The 27780-nt window shown below is 40.2% G+C and overlaps 1 protein-coding gene across 7 annotated transcripts in view; it reads left to right on the forward strand.

The window, feature by feature from the left end:
• The window catches only part of LOC123755258 (putative neural-cadherin 2), an 872905-nt gene that overhangs the window by 742784 nt on the left and 102341 nt on the right, over positions 1–27780 (forward strand). For all 7 annotated transcript variants that reach the window (XR_011229174.1, XM_069327628.1, XM_069327634.1 and 4 more), the window contains one exon: positions 16373–16492. Coding sequence is in view for 6 of the 7 variants with exons in the window: in XM_069327628.1 (XP_069183729.1) it covers positions 16373–16492 (120 nt within the window). In the remaining variant the exon portion in view is untranslated. The remainder of the gene's footprint in view (positions 1–16372; positions 16493–27780) is intronic.

The following is a 27780-nucleotide window of genomic DNA, read 5'->3' on the forward strand; positions in this document are numbered from 1 at the left end:
CTATGATATTGAGAGTTATATCTGTTGTTATACACAGTTATATCTGTTGTTATTGACAGTTATATCTGTTGCTATACACAGATACATCTGTTGTTATACACAGTTATATCTGTTGTTAACGACAGTTATATCTGTTGCTATACACAGATACATCTGTTGTTATACACAGTTATATCTGTTGCTATACACAGTTACATCTGTTGTTATACACAGTTATATCTGTTGCTATACACAGTTACATCTGTTGTTAGTGAGAGTTACATCTGTTGATATTGGCCGTTACATCTGTTGATATTGACCGTTACATCTGTTGCTATTGAACGTTACATCTGTTGCTATTGACCGTTACAGCAGTTGATATTGACCGTTACACCTGTTAATACTGACCGTTACATCTGTTGATATTGACCGTTACATCTGTTAATATTGACCGTCACATCTGTTGTTACTGACCGTCACATCTGTTGATATTTACACACACCTGTCCTTATTACCAATCTAGTAACTTTTTTATTTAGATTTTTATATATGCTGATTCTTTATTACTATCAATCACGTGTCACTGTCACCTAAATTTACCTGTCACCTGTCACCTGTCTACTGTCCTTGATACTTAAGATGGTGTAGCGAGAGAGGAGACAGTAGAATCCCCTGAGAACCACCTTTTCCCGTTACATATATATATATGTGGCGAGAAATACATAAATACATATTTATATACAGAAATATATAACATATTAAACATGGCAGATTGTGTAGCAGTTAGATCAGTCACTTGAGATAAGAATGATGTGAGCCAGAAATTATAAACACAAGTAGTGGCTCTTCTGGCAAGTTAATGGAAAATATGTCCCTGTTTTTTTAGATATATATATATTTTTTTTTACGTCTGTTAGTTTTCCTGTTAAAAGAAAATACGTGGAGAAAGATTACGCAATTACACAGGCTGGCAGGTACGTGAGAGAGTAATTAGTCGAGGAGACAGAACAAACGTAGGTAACCAGCTGTTGTGATGGTGAGACAGTGATGGTGAGACAGTGATGGTGAGACAGTGATGGTGACACTGTGGTCTGAGGGCTCGTATGTCAGCGATGTCGTTCACTGTATACACGTCGAATTATCCTGAATTTGCGTGTCGATTTTAACGAATGAAGAACAATTTTATTTATTTTTAAGCTACAACTCATCTCTGCTCTTGTGTAGGAGTGCATAATAGAAAGTTACATATACATATTTGTATATTGAATCGTGAATGGTCTAATGTAGTTGATTGTAACCATGATATATATATATATATCATGATATATATATATATATATATATATATATATATATATATATATATATATATATATATATATATATATATGTCGTACCTAGTAGCCAGAACACACTTCTCAGCCTACAATGCAAGGCCCGATTTGCCTAATAAGCCAAGTTTTCATGAATTAATATATTTTTTCTAATTTTTTTCTTATGAAATGTTAAAGCTACCCATTTCATTATCTATGAGGTCAATTTTTTGTTATTGGAGTTAAAATTAACGTAGATATATGGCCGAACCTAACCAACCCTACCTAACCTAACCTAACCTATCTTCATAGGTTAGGTTAGGTTAGGTAGCCAAAAAAGGTAGGTAAGGTTAGGTTAGGTAGGTTAGGTAGTCGAAAAATAAATAATTCATGAAAACTTGGCTTATTAGGCAAATCGGGCCTTGCATAGTAGGCTGAGAAGTGCATTCTGGCTACTAGGTACGACATATATATATATATATATATATATATATATATATATATATATATATATATATATATATATATATACAACTTTAGAACACTTTCCCACCAGGAGACTCGAACCCTAGCCAGCACAGAAGCCTTCCAGCAACTGGCATAACAGGTACGCCTTAACCCACTCCACCACCCGCTCAGACTCTTAAAAGAGATGGTAATTTCGGAGTATTTAAATACACCAAAGATCATCACCTCCCAAGAGCACCAGAGCAAGTGAGGGGTCATTTAGACGTTAATTTCATCAAGTCCCTGTTAATATGGGAAGACACAGTGTCTATGCTTAAGGCACAACTCTTCTAAACACGAGAGTGAAGTATACAACTTTAGAACACTTTCCCACCAGGAGACTCGAACCCTAGCCAGCACAGAAGCCTTCCAGCAACTGGCATAACAGGTACGCCTTAACCCACTCCACCACCCGCTCAGACTCTTAAAAGAGATGGTAATTTCGGAGTATTTAAATACACCAAAGATCATCACCTCCCAAGAGCACCAGAGCAAGTGAGGGGTCATTTAGACGTTAATTTCATCAAGTCCCTGTTAATATGGGAAGACACAGTGTCTATGCTTAAGGCACAACTCTTCTAAACACGAGAGTGAAGTATACAACTTTAGAACACTTTCCCACCAGGAGACTCGAACCCTAGCCAGCACAGAAGCCTTCCAGCAACTGGCATAACAGGTACGCCTTAACCCACTCCACCACCCGCTCAGACTCTTAAAAGAGATGGTAATTTCGGAGTATTTAAATACACCAAAGATCATCACCTCCCAAGAGCACCAGAGCAAGTGAGGGGTCATTTAGACGTTAATTTCATCAAGTCCCTGTTAATATGGGAAGACACAGTGTCTATGCTTAAGGCACAACTCTTCTAAACACGAGAGTGAAGTATACAACTTTAGAACACTTTCCCACCAGGAGACTCGAACCCTAGCCAGCACAGAAGCCTTCCAGCAACTGGCATAACAGGTACGCCTTAACCCACTCCAAAACCCGCTCAGACTCTTAAAAGAGATGGTAATTTCGGAGTATTTAAATACACCAAAGATCATCACCTCCCAAGAGCACCAGAGCAAGTGAGGGGTCATTTAGACGTTAATTTCATCAAGTCCCTGTTAATATGGGAAGACACAGTGTCTATGCTTAAGGCACAACTCTTCTAAACACGAGAGTGAAGTATACAACTTTAGAACACTTTCCCACCAGGAGACTCGAACCCTAGCCAGCACAGAAGCCTTCCAGCAACTGGCATAACAGGTACGCCTTAACCCACTCCACCACCCGCTCAGACTCTTAAAAGAGATGGTAATTTCGGAGTATTTAAATACACCAAAGATCATCACCTCCCAAGAGCACCAGAGCAAGTGAGGGGTCATTTAGACGTTAATTTCATCAAGTCCCTGTTAATATGGGAAGACACAGTGTCTATGCTTAAGGCACAACTCTTCTAAACACGAGAGTGAAGTATACAACTTTAGAACACTTTCCCACCAGGAGACTCGAACCCTAGCCAGCACAGAAGCCTTCCAGCAACTGGCATAACAGGTACGCCTTAACCCACTCCACCACCCGCTCAGACTCTTAAAAGAGATGGTAATTTCGGAGTATTTAAATACACCAAAGATCATCACCTCCCAAGAGCACCAGAGCAAGTGAGGGGTCATTTAGACGTTAATTTCATCAAGTCCCTGTTAATATGGGAAGACACAGTGTCTATGCTTAAGGCACAACTCTTCTAAACACGAGAGTGAAGTATACAACTTTAGAACACTTTCCCACCAGGAGACTCGAACCCTAGCCAGCACAGAAGCCTTCCAGCAACTGGCATAACAGGTACGCCTTAACCCACTCCACCACCCGCTCAGACTCTTAAAAGAGATGGTAATTTCGGAGTATTTAAATACACCAAAGATCATCACCTCCCAAGAGCACCAGAGCAAGTGAGGGGTCATTTAGACGTTAATTTCATCAAGTCCCTGTTAATATGGGAAGACACAGTGTCTATGCTTAAGGCACAACTCTTCTAAACACGAGAGTGAAGTATACAACTTTAGAACACTTTCCCACCAGGAGACTCGAACCCTAGCCAGCACAGAAGCCTTCCAGCAACTGGCATAACAGGTACGCCTTAACCCACTCCACCACCCGCTCAGACTCTTAAAAGAGATGGTAATTTCGGAGTATTTAAATACACCAAAGATCATCACCTCCCAAGAGCACCAGAGCAAGTGAGGGGTCATTTAGACGTTAATTTCATCAAGTCCCTGTTAATATGGGAAGACACAGTGTCTATGCTTAAGGCACAACTCTTCTAAACACGAGAGTGAAGTATACAACTTTAGAACACTTTCCCACCAGGAGACTCGAACCCTAGCCAGCACAGAAGCCTTCCAGCAACTGGCATAACAGGTACGCCTTAACCCACTCCAAAACCCGCTCAGACTCTTAAAAGAGATGGTAATTTCGGAGTATTTAAATACACCAAAGATCATCACCTCCCAAGAGCACCAGAGCAAGTGAGGGGTCATTTAGACGTTAATTTCATCAAGTCCCTGTTAATATGGGAAGACACAGTGTCTATGCTTAAGGCACAACTCTTCTAAACACGAGAGTGAAGTATACAACTTTAGAACACTTTCCCACCAGGAGACTCGAACCCTAGCCAGCACAGAAGCCTTCCAGCAACTGGCATAACAGGTACGCCTTAACCCACTCCACCACCCGCTCAGACTCTTAAAAGAGATGGTAATTTCGGAGTATTTAAATACACCAAAGATCATCACCTCCCAAGAGCACCAGAGCAAGTGAGGGGTCATTTAGACGTTAATTTCATCAAGTCCCTGTTAATATGGGAAGACACAGTGTCTATGCTTAAGGCACAACTCTTCTAAACACGAGAGTGAAGTATACAACTTTAGAACACTTTCCCACCAGGAGACTCGAACCCTAGCCAGCACAGAAGCCTTCCAGCAACTGGCATAACAGGTACGCCTTAACCCACTCCACCACCCGCTCAGACTCTTAAAAGAGATGGTAATTTCGGAGTATTTAAATACACCAAAGATCATCACCTCCCAAGAGCACCAGAGCAAGTGAGGGGTCATTTAGACGTTAATTTCATCAAGTCCCTGTTAATATGGGAAGACACAGTGTCTATGCTTAAGGCACAACTCTTCTAAACACGAGAGTGAAGTATACAACTTTAGAACACTTTCCCACCAGGAGACTCGAACCCTAGCCAGCACAGAAGCCTTCCAGCAACTGGCATAACAGGTACGCCTTAACCCACTCCACCACCCGCTCAGACTCTTAAAAGAGATGGTAATTTCGGAGTATTTAAATACACCAAAGATCATCACCTCCCAAGAGCACCAGAGCAAGTGAGGGGTCATTTAGACGTTAATTTCATCAAGTCCCTGTTAATATGGGAAGACACAGTGTCTATGCTTAAGGCACAACTCTTCTAAACACGAGAGTGAAGTATACAACTTTAGAACACTTTCCCACCAGGAGACTCGAACCCTAGCCAGCACAGAAGCCTTCCAGCAACTGGCATAACAGGTACGCCTTAACCCACTCCACCACCCGCTCAGACTCTTAAAAGAGATGGTAATTTCGGAGTATTTAAATACACCAAAGATCATCACCTCCCAAGAGCACCAGAGCAAGTGAGGGGTCATTTAGACGTTAATTTCATCAAGTCCCTGTTAATATGGGAAGACACAGTGTCTATGCTTAAGGCACAACTCTTCTAAACACGAGAGTGAAGTATACAACTTTAGAACACTTTCCCACCAGGAGACTCGAACCCTAGCCAGCACAGAAGCCTTCCAGCAACTGGCATAACAGGTACGCCTTAACCCACTCCACCACCCGCTCAGACTCTTAAAAGAGATGGTAATTTCGGAGTATTTAAATACACCAAAGATCATCACCTCCCAAGAGCACCAGAGCAAGTGAGGGGTCATTTAGACGTTAATTTCATCAAGTCCCTGTTAATATGGGAAGACACAGTGTCTATGCTTAAGGCACAACTCTTCTAAACACGAGAGTGAAGTATACAACTTTAGAACACTTTCCCACCAGGAGACTCGAACCCTAGCCAGCACAGAAGCCTTCCAGCAACTGGCATAACAGGTACGCCTTAACCCACTCCACCACCCGCTCAGACTCTTAAAAGAGATGGTAATTTCGGAGTATTTAAATACACCAAAGATCATCACCTCCCAAGAGCACCAGAGCAAGTGAGGGGTCATTTAGACGTTAATTTCATCAAGTCCCTGTTAATATGGGAAGACACAGTGTCTATGCTTAAGGCACAACTCTTCTAAACACGAGAGTGAAGTATACAACTTTAGAACACTTTCCCACCAGGAGACTCGAACCCTAGCCAGCACAGAAGCCTTCCAGCAACTGGCATAACAGGTACGCCTTAACCCACTCCACCACCCGCTCAGACTCTTAAAAGAGATGGTAATTTCGGAGTATTTAAATACACCAAAGATCATCACCTCCCAAGAGCACCAGAGCAAGTGAGGGGTCATTTAGACGTTAATTTCATCAAGTCCCTGTTAATATGGGAAGACACAGTGTCTATGCTTAAGGCACAACTCTTCTAAACACGAGAGTGAAGTATACAACTTTAGAACACTTTCCCACCAGGAGACTCGAACCCTAGCCAGCACAGAAGCCTTCCAGCAACTGGCATAACAGGTACGCCTTAACCCACTCCACCACCCGCTCAGACTCTTAAAAGAGATGGTAATTTCGGAGTATTTAAATACACCAAAGATCATCACCTCCCAAGAGCACCAGAGCAAGTGAGGGGTCATTTAGACGTTAATTTCATCAAGTCCCTGTTAATATGGGAAGACACAGTGTCTATGCTTAAGGCACAACTCTTCTAAACACGAGAGTGAAGTATACAACTTTAGAACACTTTCCCACCAGGAGACTCGAACCCTAGCCAGCACAGAAGCCTTCCAGCAACTGGCATAACAGGTACGCCTTAACCCACTCCACCACCCGCTCAGACTCTTAAAAGAGATGGTAATTTCGGAGTATTTAAATACACCAAAGATCATCACCTCCCAAGAGCACCAGAGCAAGTGAGGGGTCATTTAGACGTTAATTTCATCAAGTCCCTGTTAATATGGGAAGACACAGTGTCTATGCTTAAGGCACAACTCTTCTAAACACGAGAGTGAAGTATACAACTTTAGAACACTTTCCCACCAGGAGACTCGAACCCTAGCCAGCACAGAAGCCTTCCAGCAACTGGCATAACAGGTACGCCTTAACCCACTCCACCACCCGCTCAGACTCTTAAAAGAGATGGTAATTTCGGAGTATTTAAATACACCAAAGATCATCACCTCCCAAGAGCACCAGAGCAAGTGAGGGGTCATTTAGACGTTAATTTCATCAAGTCCCTGTTAATATGGGAAGACACAGTGTCTATGCTTAAGGCACAACTCTTCTAAACACGAGAGTGAAGTATACAACTTTAGAACACTTTCCCACCAGGAGACTCGAACCCTAGCCAGCACAGAAGCCTTCCAGCAACTGGCATAACAGGTACGCCTTAACCCACTCCACCACCCGCTCAGACTCTTAAAAGAGACGGTAATTTCGGAGTATTTAAATACACCAAAGATCATCACCTCCCAAGAGCACCAGAGCAAGTGAGGGGTCATTTAGACGTTAATTTCATCAAGTCCCTGCTAATATGGGAAGACACAGTGTCTATGCTTAAGGCACAACTCTTCTAAACACGAGAGTGAAGTATACAACTTTAGAACACTTTCCCACCAGGAGACTCGAACCCTAGCCAGCACAGAAGCCTTCCAGCAACTGGCATAACAGGTACGCCTTAACCCACTCCACCACCCGCTCAGACTCTTAAAAGAGATGGTAATTTCGGAGTATTTAAATACACCAAAGATCATCACCTCCCAAGAGCACCAGAGCAAGTGAGGGGTCATTTAGACGTTAATTTCATCAAGTCCCTGTTAATATGGGAAGACACAGTGTCTATGCTTAAGGCACAACTCTTCTAAACACGAGAGTGAAGTATACAACTTTAGAACACTTTCCCACCAGGAGACTCGAACCCTAGCCAGCACAGAAGCCTTCCAGCAACTGGCATAACAGGTACGCCTTAACCCACTCCACCACCCGCTCAGACTCTTAAAAGAGATGGTAATTTCGGAGTATTTAAATACACCAAAGATCATCACCTCCCAAGAGCACCAGAGCAAGTGAGGGGTCATTTAGACGTTAATTTCATCAAGTCCCTGTTAATAGTCCCTGTTGTGCTGGCTAGGGTTCGAGTCTCCTGGTGGGAAAGTGTTCTAAAGTTGTATACTTCACTCTCGTGTTTAGAAGAGTTGTGCCTTAAGCATAGACACTGTGTCTTCCCATATTAACAGGGACTTGATGAAATTAACGTCTAAATGACCCCTCACTTGCTCTGGTGCTCTTGGGAGGTGATGATCTTTGGTGTATTTAAATACTCCGAAATTACCATCTCTTTTAAGAGTCTGAGCGGGTGGTGGAGTGGGTTAAGGCGTACCTGTTATGCCAGTTGCTGGAAGGCTTCTGTGCTGGCTAGGGTTCGAGTCTCCTGGTGGGAAAGTGTTCTAAAGTTGTATACTTCACTCTCGTGTTTAGAAGAGTTGTGCCTTAAGCATAGACACTGTGTCTTCCCATATTAAGCAGGGACTTGATGAAATTAACGTCTAAATGACCCCTCACTTGCTCTGGTGCTCTTGGGAGGTGATGATCTTTGGTGTATTTAAATACTCCGAAATTACCATCTCTTTTAAGAGTCTGAGCGGGTGGTGGAGTGGGTTAAGGCGTACCTGTTATGCCAGTTGCTGGAAGGCTTCTGTGCTGGCTAGGGTTCGAGTCTCCTGGTGGGAAAGTGTTCTAAAGTTGTATACTTCACTCTCGTGTTTAGAAGAGTTGTGCCTTAAGCATAGACACTGTGTCTTCCCATATTAACAGGGACTTGATGAAATTAACGTCTAAATGACCCCTCACTTGCTCTGGTGCTCTTGGGAGGTGATGATCTTTGGTGTATTTAAATACTCCGAAATTACCATCTCTTTTAAGAGTCTGAGCGGGTGGTGGAGTGGGTTAAGGCGTACCTGTTATGCCAGTTGCTGGAAGGCTTCTGTGCTGGCTAGGGTTCGAGTCTCCTGGTGGGAAAGTGTTCTAAAGTTGTATACTTCACTCTCGTGTTTAGAAGAGTTGTGCCTTAAGCATAGACACTGTGTCTTCCCATATTAACAGGGACTTGATGAAATTAACGTCTAAATGACCCCTCACTTGCTCTGGTGCTCTTGGGAGGTGATGATCTTTGGTGTATTTAAATACTCCGAAATTACCATCTCTTTTAAGAGTCTGAGCGGGTGGTGGAGTGGGTTAAGGCGTACCTGTTATGCCAGTTGCTGGAAGGCTTCTGTGCTGGCTAGGGTTCGAGTCTCCTGGTGGGAAAGTGTTCTAAAGTTGTATACTTCACTCTCGTGTTTAGAAGAGTTGTGCCTTAAGCATAGACACTGTGTCTTCCCATATTAACAGGGACTTGATGAAATTAACGTCTAAATGACCCCTCACTTGCTCTGGTGCTCTTGGGAGGTGATGATCTTTGGTGTATTTAAATACTCCGAAATTACCATCTCTTTTAAGAGTCTGAGCGGGTGGTGGAGTGGGTTAAGGCGTACCTGTTATGCCAGTTGCTGGAAGGCTTCTGTGCTGGCTAGGGTTCGAGTCTCCTGGTGGGAAAGTGTTCTAAAGTTGTATACTTCACTCTCGTGTTTAGAAGAGTTGTGCCTTAAGCATAGACACTGTGTCTTCCCATATTAACAGGGACTTGATGAAATTAACGTCTAAATGACCCCTCACTTGCTCTGGTGCTCTTGGGAGGTGATGATCTTTGGTGTATTTAAATACTCCGAAATTACCATCTCTTTTAAGAGTCTGAGCGGGTGGTGGAGTGGGTTAAGGCGTACCTGTTATGCCAGTTGCTGGAAGGCTTCTGTGCTGGCTAGGGTTCGAGTCTCCTGGTGGGAAAGTGTTCTAAAGTTGTATACTTCACTCTCGTGTTTAGAAGAGTTGTGCCTTAAGCATAGACACTGTGTCTTCCCATATTAACAGGGACTTGATGAAATTAACGTCTAAATGACCCCTCACTTGCTCTGGTGCTCTTGGGAGGTGATGATCTTTGGTGTATTTAAATACTCCGAAATTACCATCTCTTTTAAGAGTCTGAGCGGGTGGTGGAGTGGGTTAAGGCGTACCTGTTATGCCAGTTGCTGGAAGGCTTCTGTGCTGGCTAGGGTTCGAGTCTCCTGGTGGGAAAGTGTTCTAAAGTTGTATACTTCACTCTCGTGTTTAGAAGAGTTGTGCCTTAAGCATAGACACTGTGTCTTCCCATATTAACAGGGACTTGATGAAATTAACGTCTAAATGACCCCTCACTTGCTCTGGTGCTCTTGGGAGGTGATGATCTTTGGTGTATTTAAATACTCCGAAATTACCATCTCTTTTAAGAGTCTGAGCGGGTGGTGGAGTGGGTTAAGGCGTACCTGTTATGCCAGTTGCTGGAAGGCTTCTGTGCTGGCTAGGGTTCGAGTCTCCTGGTGGGAAAGTGTTCTAAAGTTGTATACTTCACTCTCGTGTTTAGAAGAGTTGTGCCTTAAGCATAGACACTGTGTCTTCCCATATTAACAGGGACTTGATGAAATTAACGTCTAAATGACCCCTCACTTGCTCTGGTGCTCTTGGGAGGTGATGATCTTTGGTGTATTTAAATACTCCGAAATTACCATCTCTTTTAAGAGTCTGAGCGGGTGGTGGAGTGGGTTAAGGCGTACCTGTTATGCCAGTTGCTGGAAGGCTTCTGTGCTGGCTAGGGTTCGAGTCTCCTGGTGGGAAAGTGTTCTAAAGTTGTATACTTCACTCTCGTGTTTAGAAGAGTTGTGCCTTAAGCATAGACACTGTGTCTTCCCATATTAACAGGGACTTGATGAAATTAACGTCTAAATGACCCCTCACTTGCTCTGGTGCTCTTGGGAGGTGATGATCTTTGGTGTATTTAAATACTCCGAAATTACCATCTCTTTTAAGAGTCTGAGCGGGTGGTGGAGTGGGTTAAGGCGTACCTGTTATGCCAGTTGCTGGAAGGCTTCTGTGCTGGCTAGGGTTCGAGTCTCCTGGTGGGAAAGTGTTCTAAAGTTGTATACTTCACTCTCGTGTTTAGAAGAGTTGTGCCTTAAGCATAGACACTGTGTCTTCCCATATTAACAGGGACTTGATGAAATTAACGTCTAAATGACCCCTCACTTGCTCTGGTGCTCTTGGGAGGTGATGATCTTTGGTGTATTTAAATACTCCGAAATTACCATCTCTTTTAAGAGTCTGAGCGGGTGGTGGAGTGGGTTAAGGCGTACCTGTTATGCCAGTTGCTGGAAGGCTTCTGTGCTGGCTAGGGTTCGAGTCTCCTGGTGGGAAAGTGTTCTAAAGTTGTATACTTCACTCTCGTGTTTAGAAGAGTTGTGCCTTAAGCATAGACACTGTGTCTTCCCATATTAACAGGGACTTGATGAAATTAACGTCTAAATGACCCCTCACTTGCTCTGGTGCTCTTGGGAGGTGATGATCTTTGGTGTATTTAAATACTCCGAAATTACCATCTCTTTTAAGAGTCTGAGCGGGTGGTGGAGTGGGTTAAGGCGTACCTGTTATGCCAGTTGCTGGAAGGCTTCTGTGCTGGCTAGGGTTCGAGTCTCCTGGTGGGAAAGTGTTCTAAAGTTGTATACTTCACTCTCGTGTTTAGAAGAGTTGTGCCTTATATATATATATATATATATATATATATATATATATCATCATCCATCAACAACCCGTCACGAAGTCACACGACTTCATGACAAATCGCCAACATGGGTTCAGGGAGGGTAAATCTTGGCTTGTAGGCTTAAAAGAATTCTACGATCAGGTGACAAAGATTAGGCAAGAGAAGGATGGGCGGACTGCATTTTTTTGGACTGTCGGAAAGCCTTTGACACAGTACCTTATAAAAGGGTGATGCATAAGCTGGAGAAACAGGCAGGAGTGACTAGTAGGGCGCTCCAGTAGATAAGGAAGTACCTAAGCAATAGGAAGCAGAGAGTTACAGTGAGGGGTGAGACCTCAGATTGTCGTGAAGTCACCAGTGGAGTCCCGCAAGACTCTGTACTCGGACTTATCCTATTTCTGATATATGTAAATGATCTCCAAGAGGGTATAGACTCATTCCTCTCAATGTTTGCTGACGCCGCCAAAATTATGAGAAGGATTAAGACAGAGAAGGACAGCTTAAGGCTTCAAGAAGACCTCGAGAAGCTGTAGAAATGGTCGATCAAATGCTTGTTAGAGTTAAAGCCAAGCAAATGTAATGTAATGAAGAAAGGTGTAGGGAGCAGGAGACCAGATACAAGGTATCATTTGGGAGATGTAATACTTCAAGAATCTCAGAGAGAGAGAAAGACCTGGGGGTTTGATATCAAGCCAGATCTGTCCCCTTGTGAGTGAGTACACTTGTGAGTGAGTACACTTGTGAGTGAGTACACTCGTGAGTGAATACACTCGTGAGTGAGTATACTTATCAGTGAGTACACTTGTGAGTGAGTACACTTGTGAGAGAGTACACCTGTGAGTGAGTACACCTGTGAGTGAGTACACCTGTGAGTGAGTACACCTGTGAGTGAGTACACCTGTGAGTGAATACACTTGTGAGTGCGTCCTCTTACAGTGAGTACATTACATAAATATAATGAAAAGCTCAACAATAATGACAGATAAAAGCACTCAAATGATAATAAAATAAGATAACAAGAATGAACATATATTGCAGAATAAAACAGGAGAGAAAGGCGTACACAAGACTCAACTGCTTTCCCAGCGTGAAGTTGCAAAACATTTGTAATTATGTAAATTTTGCAATAACGGGTAATCCGAACCTGATTCAGTTTAAACTTCAGCCCCAATAATTATGAGAACGCATGACATTAAATTTGCTTGATTGGTTTCAGGGAAATTATTGACAAAATTGTCAGGTTAATGACAAACACACACTCATCATACAAGCAGGAAAGCTGCATTTTGTCCGAGGAATGGCTACTAGAATTTAATATGTATAATTGTAAGCTGGTTGGAAATCACCTACTTACACTAACTAACAATAAAGAACATATGTATAGACATAACATCTTAATAGGAACAAATAAATATTTTAACTTCTGCGGTGTACACTAAACTATCAAATATCAGACACAAGTTTCATCAACCTCAGTGAGAAGGCATTCAGAACACTGTTTGGTACCTACATGAGACCAGTCCTGGAGTATGCAACGAGGCTCGTCTCAGAAATACGCGAGTAGCGATTCAAAGTAGAGGTTGAAGAGAGACACGATATACATAAAATACGTAGGAAATCGAAACGATTGAAAACAAATTGATAAAAAACAAATCTTAATATTTCAATGATTTCTGCCTTTAAGCTGCCACATACGAGATCCTGATAACTTACTATTACTAAATACTAAAGAGCTCCGAAGACCTACATTCACATCCCAGCAACAACAGCAAGATAGTCCAATACCACCAAAATATAAAAGAAAACTGGGATATGACGAGAAAGTCGAGTTGCAAAAAAAAATAAAAAATAGAAGATAGTAGTCATGATCACAACATAGAAAGTAATCAGAGAAACTGAACACGGATAAAGAATTCAAAATATGTGGGAACAGAAAGAACTAACAGAGGAAAGAACTGGAAGCTCAGATGAGTCACACGGACATAATAAAAGTATTCCTTCAGCGTGAGAGAAATTATCATATGGAATAAACTACTGTCGGGGACAGGAAGCCTGCGTATATGCATACTTTAGGCTTGTTCCGAGGTCCCCTCCAAGGGTGAACTACTGACCCTCCCCAGGATGCAACCCCACAATAGTTGCCTAACACACTGGTTCCTATTTATTGCTAGGTGAACAGTTGCATTAGGTGAAAGGAAACGTGTTCAACCTTTTTCTGTTTCGGCCGGGAACCTAACCCGGGATCTCCCATTTGTGAGTCGAGAGCGAATCCAGTGTCGACTGAGTATATGCATAGCGGAGGTAATGGAGGCTGACTACATACATATCTAAATACATACACTCATCAAAACACTTGAGTCATTCATCAGTTTTGAGTCATTACAACAGGAAACCAACAGACAAGGAACGCGGCCCAGGAGTTAAAGGGAAGGGAACTATCAACAGAAATCGCCATGCCATTACGTCTATATAGCACTGGGAAGGGGTCAGGATAAGGATTAGAGATGGGACGGGACGGGGAAAAGGAATGGTGCCCAACCACTCGTGGTCGGTCGGGGATTGAACGCCGACCTGCATGACGCGAGACCGTCGCTCTACCATCCAGCCCAAGCGGTTGGGCGCTCCCTCAGCAAGCAACAAAAGTGAAAACTCTCTCACACACACACATACACACACACACACACACACACACACACACACACACACACACACACACACACACACACACACACACACACACACACATACACACACACACACACACACACACACACACACACAGACCAATCCAGACCAATCCTGGAGTATGCGGCCCCAGCATGGAGCCCGTACCTTGTCAAGCACAAGACGAAGCTGGAAAAAGTCCAAAGGTATGCTACTAGACTAGTCCCAGAACTAAGAGGCATGAGTTATGAGGAAAGGCTGCGGGAAATGCACCTCACGACACTGGAAGACAGAAGAGTAAGGGGGGACATGATCACAACCTACAAAATCCTCAGGGGAATCGACCGGGTAAACAAGGATGAACTATTCAACACTGGTGGGACGCGAACAAGGGGACACAGGTGGAAGCTGAGTACCCAAATGAGCCACAGAGACGTTAGAAAGAACTTTTTCAGTGTCAGAGTAGTTAGCAAATGGAATGCATTAGGAAGTGATGTGGTGGAGGCTGACTCCATACACAGTTTCAAATGTAGATATGATAGAGCCCAATAGGCTCAGGAATCTGTACACCAGTTGATTGACAGTTGAGAGGCGGGACCAAAGGGCCAGAGCTCAACCCCCGCAAGCACAATTAGGTGAGTACACACACACACACACACACACACACACACACACACACACACACACACACACACACACACACACACACACACACACACACACACACACACACACACACACACGCTATTACACGCTACATTTCCTAAGGTTTCTATCCCCAGGATTAACAGCCACTAAATTTCCTCCTTAAACTTTACTAAGTGAGCCGTGCATGTCGACCAGATAACTGGGAGAAAATAATGACGAGGCTTAAGTTGATATCTTCGTTGGAGCAGTTTGCTTTAGTTACTTGGGATTTTTTGGTGTTTATTATAAAATAAAATATAAAGAGACTCTTTATTAAAGAGTTCTTTAATAAAATATAAAGAGACTTAAATTTTGCTCTTTTAAGGATCTGACGAGACTTCTGAACAATTTATTTTGCTCATAGTAACAAATATATACACACAGAAATCACTATATATCATATTAACAAATCCTCAAATGAATTTGAAATCCACAATAAGGCGCAGCTAGGAGCATCCCGTGCATAGGTTCGAACCCTCATCACGGCCCTTGTGGATTTTTTCAATAAATATATAGATTTCTATAGACCTGGTTATGTTCACAGAGACAGCTGTTAACATCAGCGGCGTATGCAAGTGCATTACTTGCATACGCCAACAAAAAACAATATAAAATAATTAGAACAAAAATATAAAAACAATTAGAAAATATAAATATAAAAACAATTAGAACATTAATACCCCTTTCAAAAACCAGTAGCAAGATACATCAATCATTAATACAACCTCTTACGAAACCTGTATGTCATTATTTCATCATGACGACATTGTTTACATTTATTCAACTGTTTCCGAGCTCCGAAACTTCCCCATTTCCAGGTTATGACTGATATAAACAACCTCGTAGTGTTTCGGAACTCATAAACTGTTTAATACGTGTAAACACAGCCTTCATGATAGAGAAAAGATGTAAAGGTTTCGTAAGTGGTTATGTAAATGCCTGATGACTCGTGACCTCTGCATACGCTTCCCTAATGTTTTCTTAAGAGAACAGCCTACGGCACTGCATACGCCGTTGCATTCTCTTTTTCTCTTAAGAAGAGAACAGCCTATGCAACTCCGCAACTTGAACACGCAGACCCTATGCAAAGTACCAACTTAGAAGAGCAGAGTAAAACTGGAAAAAGTCTAGAGATTGTATCATATAGTCATTAAACATAGAAGAATATGAACAATGAGGAAAGGCTGATTGAACTAGACCTTACGTTATTAAAAATGAGACATATTCCCGACATGCAAAGTTGTTTGATGCACTATGACATAAAGAGAGTTAACTTGATTTAATGTTTATAATTGTTGTTACTGGGTGCAGGACGTGAGCCACAACATGACCTAAGAGATCGTCTCTCTCCTTCTCTCTCCTCAGTGACCAAGCTGGTAGGGAGTGGACCGGTCGAGTTCAAACACCCGGAGTACACTGTGGAGATCTGGGAGAACTCCAGCCCAGGGCAGCTGCTTCATCTTACTGCTAGAGTGCAACCACATGGTAAGTTCTCTCTCTCTCTCTCTGTCTCTCTCTCTCTCTGTCTCTCTCTCTCTCTCTCTCTCTCTCTCTCTCTCTCTCTCTCTCTCTCTCTCTCTCTCTCTCTCTCTCTCTCTCTCTCTCTCTCTCTCTCTTCCTTAATGATACTGCTAATGGGTTTGCTGGTACAATTTATTCTTGCTATCTAAATGACATTCCTAGTGCAATCCCTCTTATCTCTCTTAACGGTACTCCTCCTGTCGCTGTTAATAGAACTGAACCTGTCGTTTTTAATGACAGTGTGTTTATCACGCTTCCTGGCGCACTCTCAAGTAGTTTTATTGTTGCTTTCTCGGTAGTTCCCACCCCCCGCCCCTCTTGGTGTGTTTCCTGTCGTTTCCCTTTCTTGGTTTGCTTCCTCTGTCGTTTGCCCATCTCATGTGTGCTTTCTTTGTCTTTTCCCTCTCTTGTTACCAGATATTTGTATCTCCTTCTGTTTCTTTCACTCCCGTTTAGTTTGCATATTTATTTTGTTTAACTATCCTTTCACATTCGATGTCATTTGAATAGACGCTAGTATTACCTCTGGCACCCCCCCCCCCACTCTTTATTCCCCCCCCCCCATCACTCTTTGTACTCTTGTCAATCTTCCACTCTTTGGCTTGTGTCACTATTCTTTGACTAACTCTCACGTCAATCCTCCAATTTTTGCGTCCCTTCACTCACTGCACTTCGGCCAAGCCTCCATTCTTTACAATTCTCTATTTTATAGTCCTGTACTCTTTGCACTCCTGTTACTATTCTCCTTTTTACTCTGCATGCACTCGTAAAGAAACATCCAGGACTTCTAATGCCTTCTTCATTTTCTTCTTATTTCACTCCGCTCTGAAACAGCTTCCCCCCCTGGAGCCCTTATTTCCACTTTCTAAGGATGTTTCAGGTTCTTAAAGTCTTTGTGGCACTTTGCGCGCTAAGTTCCCCTCCTGCCAATGCTGCCCTGGTTTGTCTTTGAGCTTATTGACTTGGGTCCCACTTTGTGGCGCTGGTAATAGTGAGTTGGCCTGCTTCTTCTGGTTCGAATGCCTTCCTCTCTCATTCTCCTGAGGATTCTGTTGTTTGTAATGGTAAGGATGAATGTCTTCAGTCACCTCTTTCTGGATATAAGAACATGACTTGAGAGGATTGCTGAAGCCCTATGTTGGCCTAGACGAGGAAGCTATTCTTTATATCTAACCATGCTTATTCATTTATATATATATATATATATATATATATATATATATATATATATATATATATATATATATATATATATATATGTATATATATATATATATATATATATATATATATATATATATATATATATATATATATATATATATTGATAACAGTCTTTCTTGTAAACATATGTTGTTGAATATGACCGAAAGGATAAGAGTAATGATTCTAACACGAATCTTCTCAATATTTCTTACGTTTTTCTTCACTGCCGAAGGTAATTGAAAAATTAACTCTCCTAAGTTCATTTACACATTTTTATTTATGGTCTGACGCCTAGAAGCGTTTCGCAAGAGACTTCTCACATTTTCAAAGACAAATTTTTATGTACTCCGTTTCATGCTTATATTTGATTTTGGGTGAGGCGATATGACATAAATATTTTTGAGTGAGGTGATAGAACACAAACCAATGGGTAATCATTGGGTAAAGATAATTTTACATAGTCAGAACATGAATTATTGCATATTTTCTCTTCTTGTTTCTGTGCTGGTTAGGGTCTTGAAGTGGGTAGAATGCAATTATGTGTTAATTGGCTGTTGATTGCTGGTGTTGACTTTTTAATGTGTAGTGCCTCGCTGATGTCGAGCCTTCTGCTGTCGCTGTATCTATCAATAATTTCTGAGTTGTTTGTTAAGACTTCTCTGTTGATGGTCTGGTTGTGTGAGAGTATATGCTCCATGATGGAGCCCTGTTGTTTGTGCATTGTTAATCGCCTAGAAAGAGACGTTGGTGTTATGCCTATATACTGAGATCTTTGGAGCTGACAGTCCCCAAGTAGGCATGTGAAAGCATAGACGACGTTGGTTTCTTTCAAGGCGCTCTGTTTGGTGTCTGGAGAGTTCTTCGTGAGTAGGTTGCCCGTTTTCTTGTTTTTGTAGTAAATTGTCAATTGTATCTTCTGATTTTATAAATGTGAAAATGAACTTTGGAGAGTTACTTTTTCAATTACCCTCGACAGTGAAGAAAAACGTAAGAAATATTGAGAAGATTCGCGTTAGAATCTAGAATCATTAATCATATCCTTTCGGTCCTATTCAAAAACATTTTATATATATATATATATATATATATATATATATATATATATATATATATATATATATATATATATATATATATATATATACATATATATATATATATATATATATATATATATATATATATATATATATATATATATATATATTAGTATATTTTGGTAGCAGTCTTTCCTGTAGACATATATTATTAAATATGACCGAAAAAGTAAGATTAATAATTCTAACACGAATTTTCTCAATCTTTCGTACATTTCTTTTCACTGTTGGAGGTAAATCAAAAATCAATTTAATTATTTTAATTATTAATATAGGGTATTAATTTCATCAACATTGATGAAATTAATACCCTATTAATGGCACCTCTTGTTCTGTCTTGTGTTAATGCCACATCACCCCTTCCACCTCACTCAAATGTAGATATAAAATCGGAGATGCGTAAGTTCTATTCAGTTGTGTATTTGTGAACTAAAGTCTTTGAAAATGTAATAAGTTTTACGAAACGCACTCGTGTCGCGTCAGACTAGAAATAAAAATGAATTTTGGAGAATTGATTTTTGATTTACCTCCAACAGTGAAAAGAAATGTACGAAAGATTGAGAAAATTCGTGTTAGAATTATTAATCTTACTTTTTCGGTCATATTTAATATATATATATATATATATATATATATATATATATATATATATATATATATATATATATATATATATATATATATATATATATATGTATATATATATATATATATATATATATATATATATATATATATATGTAAGCAGTTAAACGATTCCACGACTATTTGTTTCAGGTAATTTGCTCACTAAATCCGCATTCCAATTGTAAAAACAGTATTTACTCAAACCTTTTCTAGGTGTACGTTTATCCAATCTGTATACACTTTACAATTCGTATACAATTAGTTTCCTGCACTTGCCTGTTGTTCACCTTCTGCATGTTTATGTTTTTGTATTTTGCAACAACATTACTTTCTTTCAACTTTCCGGTAGTTCTCCTGTTTCCAGTTGATAAATATCATAATAAGAGACTGAGTCACAATAACGTGGCAGACGACATGATGACCAAACCACACATCGGAAGGTGAAGAAACGACGACGTTTCGGTCCATCTTGGGCCACTAATAAGTCGTGTGGACTTGATAATGGTCCACGACGGATCGAAACATCGTCGTTTTCCTCATCTTCTGATGTGGGATCTGGTCATCTTAGTAAGAGACTCGTAAAGAGTTTTTGCTCTCTCTCTCTTCTAGTTTTATGTTAAGATCTTGTCTGGTGGCGTAGATTTGGCCGTGCAGCTGACGCTCTCTCTCTCTCTCTCTCTCTCTCTCTCTCTCTCTCTCTCTCTCTCTCTCTCTCTCTCTCTCTCTCTCTCTCTCTCTCTCTCTCTCTCTACTTCAAGTCAGTTCAAAGCCGTTCACGGGCTGATGAGCTGACCTCATCCCTGTCAGCTTTTGCATTTTCCCGTGCTGACACGACCTGGAATCTCCAGCTTAGTTCCTCGCAAACATCTGTCATGTTCTGGACAATACTTCATTCTTATGCTAAGTTTCATTGCCTGTTCTATTGCAATTTCCCTTCTCATGTGGCTGTAGAGCAAATTGGCTTGGGTCTTGCTTTAGTTACATGTACCGTTTTCTAAGTCTATCCTCTTATCTCTCTCTCTCTCTCTCTCTCTCTCTCTCTCTCTCTCTCTCTCTCTCTCTCTCTCTCTCTCTCTCTCTCTCTCTCTCTCTCTCTCTCTCTCTCTCTCTCTCTCTCTCTAAGGTAATCTGTTCTGGCCCAGTTGCTCCTCTCTCTACTCCCTGTCGTGCTTCCCTTTCTCTAGTTTGACCATCCCTTTATATTTAATTCTTTGTTTCATCTTTCATTTAACAATCGGTTTATGTTATTCGTTTCATTATTATCTTTTTCGGCAGTAAAAACTTGCCAACCGCTTCCTTATATATCTAGGTGAAGAACTCCGTCATGTCTGGAGGGGGTGTTCCCTCTGAGGTCTGTTCCATTGTATTCTTTTCAAATGTTTTTAACCGTGATAATTTTGCATTTGGTAAATCAGCTTTCTGCTATCTGGTTAGATTAGATTTGGTTTGGTGTATTTCCGTTTGGTTTATTTGGTTAGGTTAGGTGTGGGCTTAAATTATCAATTAAATATTCGTGTGTTTCCTGTCACTCGTTGTTTTTTGCTAAAAGCTTTTTAAAAACTAAAGTTTTTAGATTTAGTTTTTAGCGCTGAGAGACTCAATCACTGAGCAAATCCACAAGGGCCGTGACGAGGATTCGAACCTGCGTCCGGGAGCATCCCAGACACTGCCTTAAATTAATTGACTGAGCTACGACAGGGTAAAAGAGTTGAAACCAAAGTTCTACTGAACTTACTGGATCCCGTAGCTTCTACGAGGCACAAACTAGGCTTTTACACAACTCCCCCATGCACCCGAGCTATGTCAATAGGCCGTTCTCCCTCTTCGCCCTTACATCTTGTGGATTTGTTCATTTAATGCATCACGTTAGTGTGATCTCTGTGTGTAATGGTGTCAATCACTGAGTCTTCCTGCTTGCACCAAAGTCACTTTACCATCAACAAAATTCTGTATTGGGACAGCAGGATGGATGTTCCATCTAACAGAACTCCCAGCCCTCTCTTTACCAAGATTCCAGAGAGGTAGTTTTCCAGGCAGGTAGTTTTCCAGAGCTGTCCAGCTCAAAGCGAAACGATGAAAGAATTTTAGATCAGAGATAACAAAAGTTTTGATCAAGGTAGTGGGCAAAAACTCAAAATTCAAGGAAATCCGAGTATAGGGATTGATCTCTGTGTGTCTTTTGTGAGGACGATTTTCTGCGGAAATATTTAAGGTAGTGGAGATTTATTAATATGGAGGATGAGAAGGTAGTGGAGGTGGACTATATATATGGAGGAAGAGGTAGTGGAGGTGGACTATATATATGGAGGAAGAGGTAGTGGAGGTGGACTATATATGGAGGAGGAGGTAGTGGAGGTTGACTATATATGGAGGAGGAGGTAGTGGAGGAGGACTATATATATAGAGGAGGAGGTAGTGGAGGAGGACTATATATATGGAGGAGGAGGTAGTGAAGGTTGAAAGGTTGACTCAGTACATGGAGAAGGAGGTAGTGGAAGTTGACCCTATACATAGAGAAGGAGGTAGTGGAGATTGAATCTATACATGGAGGAGGTAGTGGAGGTTGACTCCATACATGGAGGAGGTAGTGGAAGTTGACTCCATACATGGAGAACAAGGCCTCAATTAAGTAATCCTTACTTGATGGAGTAATAGGTCCGTTTAATAATCCTCCGTTTAATAGGTCGAGTATCTTTCCGGCTTTATCAAACTGTAAGTCAAGAATTTGCCTCATAAATATAACAATTCTGTAATTAATAAATAGTGAATAATATTACTATGCAATTTCATGAAGAAAATTAATAATATTGTCAAAAATTACTACAAAGTCGTAATGCTTAAATGTAGCTGAAGGACAGACTTAATACTATGTCTAAATAAGACAAATTCAGTATAATAACCTTAAACATAAATTGAGTCTTTCCTCCTCTTTCTCCACTTGTGAAATTAATATTGAAAAAAAGGGAATTTTCAGATCCTAAATCTTTAGTGGACATTTGAACAAAGTTTCCCTCAAACAAAACACATAATAAAATCAATCAAAACATCTCTCCGACAAACACCGATTGGCGAATCATTCAGAAATCGCTTCACTGTGATCAAATCTCACTTGCATTCACTGTTAAGGCCTTTACAACACTTTTTATTCCTGTTCCTCACTATCTGAGACTCGTATCTCCTACCGGATGTTTCAACCGAATATTCACACAAAAAAAGTGTGTTATGGACGTTGAACTTTAACAGCAAAAGTCACTCATCCCGGCTTCCTATACGCCTGAGCGGTGATCATGTTAATGAATTATTCGAAAACAACTCTCTCATTATAACCCGTTACATATGTATACGGATAAAACCTAAAATGTATTATAGTTTAGTATTTTTTGTGTAGTAGTTAAAATAAATAAAAACCATGTTATTGTGACCATGTAACACATGGTTACAATGACATTGCTGAACCCTTCATTAAGTCGTGATGACGACGTTTCGGTCTCTCCTGGACCCTTTTCATGCTTTAGCTGCCTGGTTTGGCTCCAGGACGGACCGAAATGTTGTCACTCATTTTGTAGTTGCGTATGATTTTTTTCAATTTCGTTAATCTTTAATTATGTTCTGTGGAAACCTTTCAAAACTTCAAGGTAATACAATAAATAAATAATAGCTGTTTTTATCATGAAAATTAAGATATATATATATATATATATATATATATATATATATATATATATATATATATATATATATATATATATATATATATATATATATATATATTTATATATATATATATATATATATATATATATATATATATATATATATATATATATATATATATATATATATATATATATATATCATTTGTTGTCAATATTCGTGAGAGGAAAACACTGTTGGCCGTCCCTTGTAAAGCACAGGAGACAAAAACAACAGCGACTACTTTAGAGAGATAGAAATCTAAGGCGGATAGAGCCCATGGCTTTCTGGGGATAGCAGCCGCCAGCTCTATTTAGAGTTCCCTCTGATCCACAGGCTCCGCACTCCTTCCCTGTTCATACAGACAGCGTTTACACGAAATCGGTACTCTGTTCACTTGCGCTGAATCTGTACTCTGCGTGTGTTCACTCACGCGGAATCTGAACTCAGCCTGTGTTCATTCACACGGGATCTGAACAGAAAGTGTGTATTCACTCACACGGAATCTGAATTTGTACCCTTTCGATAACAATAAAATATCTGAATATCCATAAAAATGTTGAAAATAATTCAATATCACATTTGGCTACACTGTTCTCTGAATAAATCAAAGTTTCAACTTTAAAGAGCTATCGCAGTTGAATGCACTTTGATAATCACCGTCGAAGGAAATTAACTCTGCAAGTTGCAAAATTTTTAATATGTTCACAATTCCAATAACACTTCACTTCATAATAGAATACACCGTAATTACTGGCACGTCGACATCACAAAATAAATATACCCTACAAGGTATAATAAAATTTTGTTTTATAGCATAATGGGGGATAAGTTGTGCCCTACCCACACTTTCCTACCTCCCTCTCACCCTCTTCCATTAGGACCCCAAATCACACAATCTTCGAACCCCATTTCCCCCTTATCACGCCCCCCCCCCTCAATAACTCCCAAAAGTCCCCTCTACCCCTTCCATAAGTCTTGACTACTGAACCCAACTCCCAGCCCCACTCCTAACCCCTCCACCTCAGCTACACCCCCATACACACACACACTATCTCCCACCCCGATAAGTTTTGAATATATTAATATTTCATGAACTTTGTCAAAGCTAATTACACAGCGCCAGAACTGAGATTTTGTAATTTTTTTGATATAGTTATGATCATACGGAACAGTGAAGTTTACATTTATTTACATATTTAAAAATATGTGTTTTCTAAAGGCCAATGTATGGGGTAGAGAGAGACGGAGAGATCTCAGAGTGATCGGTCCCCTTAACGTACGTAATAAGGACAAAAGAACTATAATAATATAGACAACTGCAAAAGACATTTTGGCCTACACGATGCGCCTCCTTTTTATATCCACCCAAATTCGCCCTTATATATATATATATATATATATATATATATATATATATATATATATATATATATATATATATATATATATATATATATATATATATATATATATATATATATATATATATATATATATATATATATATATATATACTGATGGATGCCTACTACTATATATATATATATATATATATATATATATATATATATATATATATATATATATATATGTCGTACCTAGTAGCCAGAACGCACTTCTCGGCCTACTATTCAAGGCCCGATTTGCCTAATAAGCCAAGTTTTCCTGAATTAATATATTTTCTCTAATTTTTTTCTTATGAAATGATAAAGCTACCCATTTCATTATGTATGAGGTCAATTTTTTTTTATTGGAGTTAAAATTAACGTAGATATATGACCGAACCTAACCAACCCTACCTAACCTAACCTAACCTATCTTTATAGGTTAGGTTGGGTTAGGTAGCCGAAAAAGTTAGGTTAGGTTAGGTTAGGTAGGTTAGATAGTCGAAAAACAATTAATTCATGAAAACTTAGCTTATTAGGCAAATCGGGCCTTGCATAGTAGGCTGAGAAGTGAGTTCTGGCTACTAGGTACGACATATATATATATATATATATATATATATATATATATAAATATATATATATATATATATGTCGTACCTAATAGCCAGAACGCACTTCTCAGCCTACTATTCAAGGCCCGATTTGCCTAATAAGCCAAGTTTTCATGAATTAATGTTTTTTCGTCTACCTAACCTACCTAACCTAACCTAACCTAGCTTTTTTTGGCTACCTAACCTAACCTTACCTATAAATATAGGTTAGGTTAGGTTAGGTAGGGTTGGTTAGGTTCGGTCATATATCTACGTTAATTTTAACTCCAATAAAAAAAAATTGACCTCATACATAGAGAAAAGGGTTGCTTTATCATTTCATAAGAAAAAATTATAGTAAATATATTAATTCAGGAAAACTTGGCTTATTAGGCAAATCGGGCCTTGAATAGTAGGCTGAGAAGTGAGTTCTGGCTACTAGGTACGACATATATATATATATATATATATATATATATATACATATTTATATATATTTATATATATTTATATATATATATATATATATATATATATATATATATATATATATATATATATATATATATATATATATATATATATATATATATATATGTATGTATGCTACGATCCCATGTCTATTATGCTACTTAGTAATTTGCTCCATTCATCAACAAACCTCTTTCAAACCAGTATCCACAAGGGCCGTGACGAAGGTTCGAACCTACTTCCTAGAGAATCCCAGACTCGCCTGAATCGACTGAGCTACGACAAGATCAAAAGAATTTCTACCGGGAAATCAACTTGACCTACCCCCCTTGAGGATTTGTTCACTTGATGCATCACGCTATTGTGATTTCTGTGTGTAATGTATATCTTTGCTAAATCTTGGTGGCTTTCTGGACATTTATTACAGTTTACCAGCTGGTAAACCTCTCAACCCCCAAGTGCAGGCGACGAGTCACAATAACGTGGCTGAAGTATGTTAACCAGACCACACACTAGAAAGTGAAGGGACGACGACGTTTCGGTCCGTCCTGGACCATTCTCAAGTCGATTGTGAGAATCTACTTGAGAATGGTCCAGGACGGACCGGAACGTCGTCGTCTCTTAACTTTCTAGTGTGTGGTCTGGTCAATTCACAACCCCAAGGTTATTATTGATATAGACCCCGCCGTAGCGCTTCCAAGCTCATCAGCTGTTTTACAAATGTAAACAAAACCGCCATGACTGACGACAGATGTACAGGTTTCGTAAATGGTTGAGTAAACACTTGATTAATTCTGTTTCCTGGAAGGACGGGGGGAGGGGGGGATTTCCTGCCTTGCACAGTGTGTGAGAATTCTCTGTGTTCATTACATCTATTTATAAATCAACAATAGCTCAAAGCAAGCTGAGATAGCAGCAACTGTGCAGACGCAATAGCAATATTTTATTTATAGAGTGCTGATGCTTCCATAATCATGACAATGCCAATGACTTAAATGCAATAGCGCAGTGGACCGTAAGAAATATCATGTCCCTCTCAATGTATTATTGACCTTTCGAGGTCAGAGGACATTTAGCGAGAGGAAAACTCTCAATAAGCAATTCTCAGACTTTCTTCTGATGATCTAGAACTCTGCTGCTTCGTAAAAATGTCAAGACTTCCTATAACGAATTTCTATTTTATACACGAATTTCTAAGTTGGTTTTGAAGTTTGAAGTTGGATATTATAATATGTTTGATGATCGGCACATTGTTCTCAGGAGAGTCACGGGAGAGTTTCAATCTGAGGAGAGTCTCCGTCTCAGGAAAGTCTCCGGAAGTTATCTTATCTTGTGGTTATCTTGAGTTGATTTCGAGGCTTTTTAGTGTCCCCGCGGCCCGGTCCTCGACTAAGCCTTCACCCCCAGGAAGCAGCCCGTGACAGCCGACTAAATCCCAGGTACCTATTTACTGCTAGGTAACAGGGGGCATAGGGTGAAAGAAACTCTGCCCATCGTTTCTCGCCGTCGCCTGGGATCGAACCCGGGACCACAGGATCACGTGCCCAGCGTGCTGTCCGCTCGGCCGGCCGGCTCCCCCAGTCTCAGAGTCTCAGTCTCAGGAGACTCTCAGGAGAGTCTCAGGAGACTCTCAGGAGAGTCTCAGGAGAGTCTCGGGAGACAACATTTAAAATGAATATGTCAGGTCATGTATATATATATATATATATATATATATATATATATATATATATATATATATATATATATATATATATATATAAGAAAATTAAAAGAAAAAACAAAGAAATAGTTGTTATTGGGCTACACATTTTTCTCCTGAATGCTTCGGTCGCCTTCCCTCGTCAGGAGCCATTCATGCATTCATCCCAAAATCTTCACGCTCCTCCAAATTCATCAAAATTTAAAAGACAAAATCTCTCTCCACAACCTAACAACCTCACCCAATTTAACACCCCCGAGCCTTCCTTTGTCTGAACGCGTCATTTTTGTGTTTTTTAAGTTTCTATACGAAACGGTATATAGTCTCTAGTTGTATAAGACAATGGAATTCTAAGGGGTGTCGAATATGGAGGGTAGTGAGCTGACTTGGATTCCTCCAGGGTTAGTCTGTATCTCTGGCCAAAACTCCCTGATCACTCCCTGAAAACTCCCTGAACACTCCCTGAAAACTCCCT

The sequence above is a fragment of the Procambarus clarkii genome, chromosome 20 (assembly GCF_040958095.1).
Source record: "Procambarus clarkii isolate CNS0578487 chromosome 20, FALCON_Pclarkii_2.0, whole genome shotgun sequence".
NCBI lineage: Eukaryota > Metazoa > Arthropoda > Malacostraca > Decapoda > Cambaridae > Procambarus > Procambarus clarkii.